The 11,637-nt window shown below is 51.9% G+C and overlaps 1 protein-coding gene across 1 annotated transcript in view; it reads right to left on the bottom strand.

The window, feature by feature from the left end:
- Window positions 1-1,020: 1,020 nt before the first annotated feature.
- TRAPPC10 (trafficking protein particle complex 10) overlaps window positions 1,021-11,637 on the bottom strand; it is a gene marked incomplete at its 5' end in the record, with an annotated part of 54,388 nt that continues 43,771 nt past the window's right edge. The window contains 6 exons of the mRNA XM_025040309.1: window positions 1,021-3,943; window positions 4,133-4,327; window positions 6,475-6,652; window positions 8,058-8,228; window positions 9,556-9,682; window positions 11,144-11,244. Coding sequence (XP_024896077.1) covers window positions 3,705-3,943; window positions 4,133-4,327; window positions 6,475-6,652; window positions 8,058-8,228; window positions 9,556-9,682; window positions 11,144-11,244 — 1,011 coding nt within the window. The remainder of the gene's footprint in view (window positions 3,944-4,132; window positions 4,328-6,474; window positions 6,653-8,057; window positions 8,229-9,555; window positions 9,683-11,143; window positions 11,245-11,637) is intronic.

The raw sequence follows: 11,637 nt of genomic DNA, 5'->3' as shown, positions 1-11,637 counted from the left end.
CCGGAGGAGCCCGCCCAGTCCCCGCCCCCAGGCGGAGCCCGCCCAGTCCCCGCCCCCGAGGCGGAGCCTGGCCCGGCACCACCCTCTGCCCCGCCCCCGAGGCGGAACCTGCCCCCGGCACCACCCATTTACCTCGCGCACGCCACGCCCTGAGGCGGAGCCTGCGCTCACTGCCCCGCTCTCGCGGTATGGAAGCGAAGCACCTGCGCGGGGATCGGGTCGCATTTATGGGATTCTCTGGTCTCACGAGCTTGAACTAGACGCGCTCCGCCGCTCAGAACCGTTCACGGAAAGTGAAAAGGTCCGACTCCGCGGCTCATTTAATAGCTTTGGGTTATGAAAGGGGGACCAAAAACAATAGGGTTCTGAATCAAAGTTGAAAACCACTTTTCCGAACTAATTGTATTAGTGATGCTAGCAAATATTTGAGGCAGTTACCTTGTCAAACGTTAGGTTGGTAAATACGTCTACAAAAACTCAAAATCTCTGAAAACTCCAATGTCTTAGTTCTTGTGAGCTACTGGGTAATAAATTATGAAAACAATCCCTAATGCTGTCCCCCCACCCCAAAGTGAATAACCTACACCTGGAGTCGGGAACCAGGATCAGAAAAACAAATTCTTAACTCCATGCACGCAAACTTTCACGCCCCACAGCAAAAAAATGAAGTTAAATCAGCAAAGTATCTTCTTAAAATGTGTATTTTCATAATTATAATGCTTACATTTTAAAGTCTTAATACAATAGTTTTAGTCTAACAATATATTACAGAATGTGAAAAATGACTTCCGTATGTAGTAAACCATGAAAACAGAATACCTGCAGTGTCAGTCACCAACTTGTCACCTTTTCCAGCCACAGAATGCCAGCGAATTGTATTGAGGCTTTCTGGCCTTACAGCCTGACATATAGGATTAGTGCATTTAGAGAAAGGGGGCATTTTCATGAAAATCAAAGTTTAAAATCATTTGAATTTAAAGATCACAGTTGACAAGTAAAACATTTAGATCAGCCTGAATGTTTAATAAAAGAACGCTTTTATTAAAAGTAGTATAACTTCAGTTTATATACATACCTGGAGCCTTTATTTTATAACCCAATCTTAAACACTAAAGAAAGAGTGGGAGAAGCCTGTATTTTCTCTACTAGTTCTTTGTGGGATCTCTATCCTCGCCCACCAAGAATTACTAACACGGGACTCAGAGCAGTGCAGCCTGCGCTGACGACACACTGTTGGCAGAAGTCATTTTCAGATTAAATACAATAATTTCCACCTTATAATCAGATGTTATAATTTTTCCAATCATAGGAGACCCCATGAAATTCACCAAAATTATAACTTTTCCATTTGCTAGTATTTACATGTTCCACACTATTTGTAAAATGGCTGCATGTTGTTTTTTAGATACACATTTGATATCTGGTTTCACAATTATATAACTGCTGCTACATCTTTATTAACAAAACCAGCTTGTCTCAAACACATAAGCCTTATTTTAAACACAATGAAAACTCAATTACAGCCTTTTAGTTAAAAAAAAAAGTGACTTGAAGTTTTAGGTGACATTCTTCTTTTGTATAAAAGATAAAAACAAAAAAACACACTCATGTAACAAATCGTAAAAGATCTTTTGGGCAATTAGAAGAAAAAAAAAAACCTGTGATAAATTTGATCTCATTCAATTTCCAGATAACAAGAAACAACCATAAACATTTTAGATCTCCCCTTCATTTTTTTTCTCTCTATATGTAATTAGAGCATTTCGTCCTGGGGTTAGAACCCAGACACAGAAATCAAACAAATCAGGTGATCATTTAATCACACTCCCCCTCCCAGAAGCAGAGGGAAAGTGACATTATGCATGGAGGGAGGGTTTGTTCCCTTGGCTCGAGGCTCACACACCCACGAGAGCTTTTTCTGACCCGATCGAATCTCAAAGATCTCTCCAGTCACAGGGCTTGGCAGATCTGAAGGGCAATCATTAATTTTTACAATAAAACAAATTTATTTTAGAAACCCTAAACTATCGTTATATTCCGAAGTTCTAATTTGCCTAACTAGTTGACTAAGTTTATTAGTTTTAAACTGCTCATAAGGAAGATAGATTTCTGGAACGTTTAATTAAACACACAAATATTTTTCTTCACACACTTCTCCAATTCTTATAAATGGAAAAGATGAAGGGGGAAATTGCACCGCCTTTACTTGCTGGATGAGCAGACGGACAACAGAGAGTGATGACTGCTCTGCTGTGTAACCACCGATCTGACCTTCTATCCCCATCCCACTGGCCTCTGGAGAGCAGGCAACAAGTGGGGCCAGCAGCAGCTAGCTGCAGGATGCTTCTTCTCTAAGGCTTCACACATTTGAGGTTACCCGTGAGTCTCCGCCCTCACTTGCATTAATCTGGTCAAGTTAAATTTCAACCACATTTTCCCAGTGAATTAAGAGTTCTCTATTTCATATGTACAAAAAGACATCGCTTTGGAGAGCTGGAAAAGGTTTAATACATACAACGCTTATTTACAAGCTGGGACCTTCACACCAATAAAAACAAACACATTTATTTTGTCCTTGATTTTTGGTGCAACTTATACATAAACATTACATCAGTTAGTTTGTATTTCTTCAAATGATAAATCAACCATATGTACAATTAAATTTACAACCGAAAGCAAATTAATCCATTGGTACTGTATGACTACGATTTAGTGGCCCTGTAGAGACTATTCCAAGACTTTTGTCCCTTCTACAACCTGACTAGAAATACACTGAGAGTAACTCTCTCGTCTTCAAATGGAACCTCTTAATTTTTAAGATTTAAGGTGCAAAAAAAAAAAATATTGATCATATAGTTACAATTACATGGAAAGACTTTAAGTTTAAAGGTGAGAGAAAACATATTAACCCCCACACATATGATAATTAAAATAAATATATTTAATTTCAAGTGCATATGTTATTAATCAACACTGAGGGAAAAAAGGTTCCAGAAACATTTATTCCCAAACTGCTTCAATGCCAACCTGTTCCTTACGCCCTGCTCTAGTCTTCTCAAAGTACCTTTAAAATGGCTCCAACGAAAGAGTGCTCCAGGTCGCCTAGCCTGACATTCCAAGGCACAGAAGGGGCTGTGTTCCCTCCCAACCCACCCCTCGGCCCCGCCCACCTGCCCTAAAAGGGTGTTATTCTAGAAAAGCGCAATGAGATGAGCTAGAGTAAAGGCCTGTTACCCCTTAGGAGTCTTACAAAGCCACCTGGTCCAGAAACTGGGTGCTGTGTGACCAGAAAGGCACACACAGGTCACTAACAAGACTGCGAGGCCAGCTGCATCTCCCTGAGGCGCCGGACCTCTGTCAGGAGCCAGCAGCTTGACTGCAAGACTGCCCGGGTGCCAGGCCCCCGGCGACCGTCCGTGGGCACGGAGTGAGGGGTAAGGACGTGGGCTCTGGCCAGCCCTGAGGGACACCAGGGTGGGGACAGGGAGATGAGGAAACAACGTGACGTGACACCACAGATGACAGAAACGTAACGCTGGGACTCCACTGGCCAGCTGCACACTGAGACTCTGGTGCCTCCGCGGCCAGGCGGAGTCCCCAAGTCTGCCCAGAGCTAGAATGTTACAGTGCAGAACCGTCCAGTCTAGTCGGAATCCCTCCAAGTGTGCTCACAGCGGGCCGGGGCGTGTCGGCCTGAGGCGTGGTCATGTGACACTGACTTCGAGGACGTGGTCGTCCTTACTGGGGATGACCAGGACCTGCGTGCCAGCGCCGGAGTTGAAGACCTGGCCGGGCGGCAGCGCCTGCAGGCGGGGCATGGGCAAGCCCTGGTGCTCACTGCTGCTGGCCGAGTGCCCGCTGCCCCTGCTCCTGCTGCCACCGCCGTCCAGCTGCTCGTCCCCATGCTTGTCCACTGACAGGCTGTCGTTTTCTATCCAGCTATCTGCAAAACGCATATGAAGTGAGATAGAGGCCGCACGGCCACAAGCCCTACCCACCCCGAGCCGACCCTCGGTGCAGCAGCATGTTCGCCGAGCAGGTGGCGAGGGCCTGTCACCGCTGGCACCGGACGCGCTGTGAATCCGCAGGCCTGCTCCCTACAAGGTGGGCTGGCCGCCTCGCCGGTCCTTACCAGCATCTGGCTGTGCGGAGTGCGCAGAGTGATGCGGGAGGTACTTGAACAGCCTGATGTCGGGAAGGGGCAGGTGACCCGCAAACAGGGGCACCACCTCCATGTGGACTCTGTGAGTGGCCTGAGCGGCCACCGGCATGCAGATGACTCCGGAACTTTTCCCGCACACCGCCCAGTTGCTACTGTTGTCGACCACTGAAACACAGAGGGAGACGCGGTTTTACGCCAGGGCAGGGCGCGCGACATCATCGCAACACAAACCACGGTCGTCTCACGGCCACGTAGAATCCGAAGCCGGAGCACACAGCCTCCAGCTCAAAGTCTCGGAACTGCACCTGCCCACGAAGCACGCGGTTTAACTGAGGTCCACGTCCCACGCACAGGAAAAGCACGCTTCCCTGCCAGTCGGCAAACGGACAGCGACTCAGTTCTGACTGGACGTGACCTCACAGCCTTCGTGTAAGGCTTCAAGACCATGGCTGCGCTGGCCATTCAACGGGAATGGGGGCGGGACAGGGCGGTGGCATCTGCTAAGTGGAGGCATCAGACCCGTGGGGTCTGAATCGCAACTGAGGACGTGTGGCACTGACACACCGCCTCCCCTGGCACATCGGAGTCCTCATGCGGGCCAGGCGTTGCTACTAACACTATTACGAAACACAACTGTGATGAAATTCGGTGCAATTCAAACATCCGACTGAGCAGTCATTCCAAAGTACACAGGACTTTGTCCTCGAGTAGCAGACCTAGCAAAAAGATCACAGGATCCCCGTCACAGGGACACAAAGCGAGAGCCCAGGAGCATGTGACTAGAAGTCCCATGAGCAGCAAGAGGGATCACAGAGGGCAGGCTTCCTGCAGATGGCGATGCGGGCACTTTTGAGGCCAATGGTACCAAGGACATGCAGAGGTATGCAAAGGATGCACAGCATCTGGAAGGGACCCACTGGAGCAGCAGTCCCCAGAGTGTGGTCCTCAGGGCGCCTGTGAAGTCCAGAAGTACTTGACACTCTTGCTGTCCTCGCTGTGTCACCACGTGCGCTGCTGAGGAAAACTGCGGGCCTGAGCGTGAACTGAGGTACGGGTCGCACGCCACCAGATGGCACGGGGTGCTGTGCTGCTGAGCCCGCTGCCCCTCCGCCAGCCATGGCGACCCCGTCTTGGGTACTGGCAGACATTTTTTTGAAAATGAATGGCATGCGCCTGTCACTGCAAAGAAATGGCCAATGATACAATCTGAAACTCTGATTGAAAGTTAGAATTTGGGAAAACTTGCACGCCACTGTGAACTTGACAGTGCCCTTACAATCAAAGACCATCCCGACGATGTCAAAGTGAGCCTGAAGCCACGTGACTCGGCGACCGTGTGTGATGAAAGGTGCCAACACCAGGCCTGCTAACTCAGGAACCAGGCGTCACAAAATGACACCGCGGTAAAAAAGCCTTTCAGAATGCGAGACAGATCCAAGAAACACGGAAAGCTCACTCGTGATTTCAGGCTCCACGCTGTAACTAGCCTGTGAACTGCGTCGGGTTTTGGTGAAGTATCGAGAACATCCAGTTACCTGAGGCTGTTGAAAATCCCTCCTGTTTCGAACTACTTAAGTGTGCGAGACTGGAGACTCTTCATGGGCTTCTGCCAATAGGTGTCACCACAGACGGAGCGCAGCAGGTGGGACAGCCCCGTTACCTGCAGGGCGCCCGGTGGGACATCAAAGAGATGAGAAAGAATGCAACAATGTCGTTCTTCTCGCTACTTTGGTTTGGAGAATAGTTCTGTTTCGAGAGTAACATCCTGTAACGGACTGTCATTTTAAGTAAGTAAATAAATATATATTTGGTTCCTCAATGATTTTTTAGAAAATAAAGGGTTCTCACACCAAACACTGAGAAGCGTAACTGAAGGAGCCGGGCCCCTGCGGAGAAAGGCTGCAGAGGGCTGTCTGGAGCCGTCGGCGAGGGGGCAGGAGCCTGCGGGGAAGGGGTGAAAGGCAGCTGGAGGGAACAGGGCAGGAGCCATGACTGGAGGACGCCTGGCCTGCTAAGCGGTGGAGGCCGGACTTGCTTCGGAGTGACGCGAAGGCCGAGTCACAGCAGAGGACGGGGACAGGGCGGCTCCTACGAACGTGGGCTCAGCCAGAGCCCGACGACTGCCTAGTGCACCTGCGAGAATGGCTCCACGACAGCCAAGTTCAACGTCGTATGCGCCTGGGACCACTCTGTATAGTGCGATGTTCCAGGGGACCGTTCGATTCCAGAGCGTTCTCTTTGGATAAGGAACATTATACTTTGGGAGAGAGACGGGGTTAGTGCGACGGAGCAAAAGCAGCCTCTAGACCTACCTTCGTACATCAGCTTGGTGGAAAAGCACTGGTCAGATTCCGTCAGCGCCTCGTCCCTGTCCACCTCCAGGAGGTCCGAGAGGCGCGTGATGGACACCGCCAGGGAGCAGAGCGAGCCCGTCCTACAGTGCTCCGTCCCCGCAGGCGGCAGGATCTCGGCCTTCACGTTATACAGTGTCTGGTCAGCAAAGGGGAAAGGGCAAAGGGAGCGTATGAAGCGCAAAGAAGGCCCTGCGAGGCGGGCAGCCCGCAGCCCCGGGAGCGGGCGGGGAGCCGTGTGTCCCGGCGCTCTGGCCCGCGCCCGCAGGAAGAGGCCCCGTGCGTCTGCTGGGAAACCGAACAGTCTCAGAAGCCCTGCTTCATTCAACGCTCAACAATCTCTGCAGCACAGCAGGGAGGGGGGAGGGGCTGGCCCTCCGCGCTGGTCGCCGTGGTGATCAGCACTGTGTTCCCAGCCTCCCACATCTATCCACCCACGCTCATGTATTCACCGGGGGCACATTAAAGTCGATTCCAGACAACTGGCATCTCACCCGTGTACCAGTGTCGTTCGTTGCTAAAACACATGGATGTTTTTACCAAAACACGATGCCACTATCACAGCGAGCAAAATTCACATTAATTCCTTGGGATCATCCGATATTGGGTCCATAACCAACTTTCTCCATAATGCGTCCTTCTCCATGACATATTACCTGACATTCACACCTATTCACACTCACCCAGTATTTGCTCACCACCCAGGACAAAAACCCAAAGCCCACGTAGGGGATGACGGCCTCACCCTTCCATTTTGTTTGGCCCTGTGGCCAGCAGGGACCCTAAACTGACACCGGTCCCTCATGCAAACGCGTGCCCTAGATAACAGCCCTGAGAGTCACAGCAAATTAAGTCTTGATGAGATTTCTCCAGCACCTGTGGTTAACAGTCTCCCTAGCCTCAGAGCCCCGTGTGCCCCTTAGCTAAGACCTTGGGGGGCTGACCCAAACCCCACTCTTTTGGTTGCCCAGGAACCCCAAAGCACACTACCCACAGCCCCGAATAAAGGCATGGGCCCTGCCTCGCTCTGCTCTCTGCCTGACCTCCCCGTGACCTCTCAAGGGGTGCCCGGTACCTCCTCCAGGACCTGTGAGTAATAACCTCCTCTACTTCAGTCCCCTCCTGGTCACTGTGGAGCCACAGCTCACCGTCCAGCACGTGCCCTACTTAGTAAGTTAACTCGCCAAAAGCGTAACAGGTATATGAAGTAGCTGCAGTATAATTCGATTGAAAAGTATGCTGGTGGGACTGTAAAAAGTTCAAAGCAAAGAGATTTGGGAATTTTAAAAAGCCTCCTGCAGACATGACGCTTCCTGGGAGCACCAGCAGGAGCGCGCGAGGACCCACGGGTCACCTGAAAAGGGCCTGGGGCCAAGTGTAGCCAGTCACGGACTTAACACTCCGAGTGTGAACTACTTTCCTCAACCTGCTGCTTCGCTGTATGGGAAGATTTTGTCTGTGTGACTTTTTTAGATTATAAAGAAGAAGAAGCTGCCATTCATTTTCCCACCCCAACTCCCACCAAAAAATAACACGATACGTACAAAGAAGTTTTCCACTTGAAAGTCATAAGTGTAGGGCTTTAAGGAGACAGACAGCCGCTCTTCAGACGCCGGGCAGAACCCCACGGAGAACCGGCCACGCAGAGAAGGAGGAGGCTCCTGGGCCCACGTCAGCTCCCAGACGAAGGACACCGACTGCCGGCTGCGTACGCGCTGCAAGAGAGTCAAGTGTCACCGCACGGGGACAGAGCAGACGCACCATCAGAGAATCGGAGTCACCGCACGGGGACAGAGCAGACACGTCATCAGAGAGTCGGCTGTCATTGCACACACGGGGACAGAGCAGACGTGCCATTGGAGAGTCGGAGTCACCGCACGGGGACAGAGCAGACGCACCATCAGAGAGTCGGAGTCACCGCACGGGGACAGAGCAGACGCGCCATCAGAGAGTCGGCTGTCATTGCACACACGGGGACAGAGCCAGCACTCCGTCCAAGACGTACACACGAGCACAAAGCAAACACTCCATCTGAGTGTTGCTGTCATTGCACACAGGGACAAAAACCACTCTGTCCAAGACGCACTTCCTGCAAAGGGCACAAGCGTGAGAGCAGCCACCGCAGAGCCCTGCTCCTCACGGTCCTCGTGTGCGGCCCTCAGCCCCGCACTCACCGCGGCCCTGGCTCCTGCTGCCTGGCCCTGACCCCAAAGAAGGCCACATGAGGCTACCAGACAGGCTCTACGCTTCTCTGACTCGATGAGCTGCACCGCATAGAAGATTGTTTAAAAAGCTTAAAGAATATTTATTAGTGTCCCATACATTTCCGAAACAGGAAATGCATCAACCAAGTAAAAAGACCATCTCTATCCACGCAGGTACTTTGTACTAACAAGAAGCAGACAAGGTGCCACCTCATGCATAACGTGCACACCTGCAGCACAGTGACAGACGTGGGGGGTGGTGTTTGACAGACGTTAGTTGGGAAAAATCTTTTGACAATGTAAATTAAAAAAAAAAAAGAAAAAAGCATCCATTAAGAAAATCTATGGTCTTCTAAACACCCAGCATTTACTGCCTAAAAACACACATGACAAATAAACAGAAAAGGCAAGGTCAGGACTCAGCCAGGCAGCGTGAATGTGGACATGACCCCTTTACACTCAGACCTCGATTCTTCCGGGGGCACAGGCGTAACGGAACGGCCACCGCTTCCTGTCCACACGAGACTCAAGAATAAGCTTGTAGTTACATGAAGCCGTGTGGAGAGCGACGAGTTTCAGATTTGCTTCTTCTAACCAGACCATCGGCAACCCAGTCCCCAACCTCCCCACAGCGCCCGCGGGCCCACGAGGCGGAGACTGGACGGGCCTGGGTGGCCTCCCACGGCACGCACCCCACTCGCCACCGTCCGCACGACCTCTGAGCCGAAAGGCTCAAGCTAGAACACGGTCACCTTCACCAAACACTGCGCCCCGTCCTGACACTCCCGCTCGCACGGTTTCCCGTGCAGGGTCCACGCTCGGTTCCGGCAGGTGGTACCTGCTGAGACTCCGTGTTCAGCGGCGTCAGCTGCAGGCCGGTGCTCCCCCGCGTGTCCACGAGGTCACTACCCGACAGCTGGAAGTCGAGTTCCGACAAATTCTGGACACAAACCTGAACGTATTTCCTAAAGAGAAAAACAAAAAATGCAATTTTGACTGCATTGAAGAACTTTATTCAATATGTTTTGGCTATGGTAAGAAGACGCTCTCTGGGGGATCGAAAAAGTGACAGGAACGTAGGAACCCGCTGTTACGTACATTCCCACTTTGGTTTCACAGGTTGAAGGGTCAGAAGACACCAGTGTTTCTAAGCAAACGTTCTGAGGAAACACGGACCAGAACGCTGCTGCTGACTCGGCGTCCCCTACGGTCGTAACTGAGTTTCCAGCATCACGTAGACACTGCGGCAAGTCACGCAGGACAGCGTGGCCACCCTTCACCGCGACAAGAAGCTAAGTGCAGGGCCCACTCTCACTCCTGTGCCATGCGCAGAGGAGGTATGAAGAGCCCGTCTTAAAGCACCTGAGGCTGTGTTTAAACCTGCTCGTGTTTCCACCATGAATGTCATGCTCCCTCGCTGTAAGCTGAAGGGGCAAAAGCCGCTAGAAGTTTTCCACTCTGAAGTCGGTTCTGACATTTTTGTTTCCACTTTTTTTGCGCCCGCGCTGTAAGCTGAAGGGGCAAAAGCCGCTAGAAGTTTTCCACTCTGAAGTCGGTTCTGACATTTTTGTTTCCAAATCACCCAGATATCAGCAGTGGATAGAAGCAGGAGGGGACGGTTACGAAGAGGGGCGGACTCACGCCTGAGCCCAGTCATCGCGTGAGCATCGTCACTTACGGCGGGACCCCAGACACCGCTGTCTCCTGAAGCAGGGACATATGAAACCTCCAAACCGTCCGCCATTCTGAAGGCTGACTCTGAATCTAATCGAGCCTCTAGAGTAGTGGTTCTCAACTGGTGACAATTTTGTCCCCCTGCCCCAGGGGACGTCAAGCAATGTCTGGAGACATTTTTGGTTGTCACACTGGGGGTGGGGAGTGCCACCGGCATAAAGCGGGTGAGCTGCTAACATCCTCCAGGGCGCAGGGCAGCCCCTGCGGCAAGGCGTTATCTGGTCCAAAGCATCAGTTGTGCTGCGGGCGACACGGCCAGCTCTAGGGGTTCCTAGTGGTTACAGGGGAGCCAACTAAACAACCCCACAGGAGTGTGACCAGTCAAATGCAGAGTGGCGGACCTTCCAGAGGACAGCTGACCCACATCTGTCCATGAGTCAAGGGCTTGAAGAACGGGGGTGGGGGTAGGAGGCATAAAGGGGGCCCTAGAATCAAGCGGGGACTTTGCTGGGATCTCGCACCCACCCCCCAGACCAGCTGTGCAGCCACTACCGAGACAGCTGCACAGATCTGATATGGACAGGGTGCCACAGGACACCAGGGGACGACTGTGAAGTTCAACAGGTGGACAATGCATCACGGTCAGGTAAGAAAACATGCTCAAGGTCGCCGAGGCCACACTCTGAACAGCAAGGGTCTCTGTGTCAGAGAGCCTGGGACAGGAGCAGGACCCGAGCCCACGCCTCCCTTACCGTGTCCCCGCTGACAGCAGAGCGTGTGTGGTCCTGAAGGGGACACTGAACGTCAGTGCGATGACGGTGGAGTAGATGGACCACGGGCAGTCAATGGACACCTGCGGAGAAGCGGGGACACGCGCTGTGACCGCTCGCCAACGGTGCGGCCAGCACCGCCACCCGCCACGTGCACGGCAGCCGCTGACCTCCCGCTTATCTGACGGCTGCACGACTCCTTGCTCAGAAAGAGCGAGCCCGTTAGACAAATGCACCGAACAGGAAGACATGGAGCTGCGCGCACGGACAAGAAAGGGCGGTGGAACCGGCAGGATGAGCCACCTGAACGGTCTCGACGGCTACGGCGCAGATGCCGCGGCCAGCAGCACGAAGCCCGCCTCACTATCTTTGCACACGTGGCCACGATGCCAAATGTACTTCTTTACTGAGCAGGAGACTGTGACAAAATGCTTTTGGTCACGTATGTTCAGATAACACTAATCAGTCGTTAATTA

The sequence above is a fragment of the Pteropus alecto genome, unplaced genomic scaffold (genome assembly GCF_000325575.1).
Source record: "Pteropus alecto unplaced genomic scaffold, ASM32557v1 scaffold339, whole genome shotgun sequence".
NCBI classification, from domain to species: Eukaryota; Metazoa; Chordata; class Mammalia; order Chiroptera; family Pteropodidae; genus Pteropus; species Pteropus alecto.
Note: the sequence above shows the minus strand (reverse complement) of the source record. Positions and strands in the feature narration are given on the sequence as shown.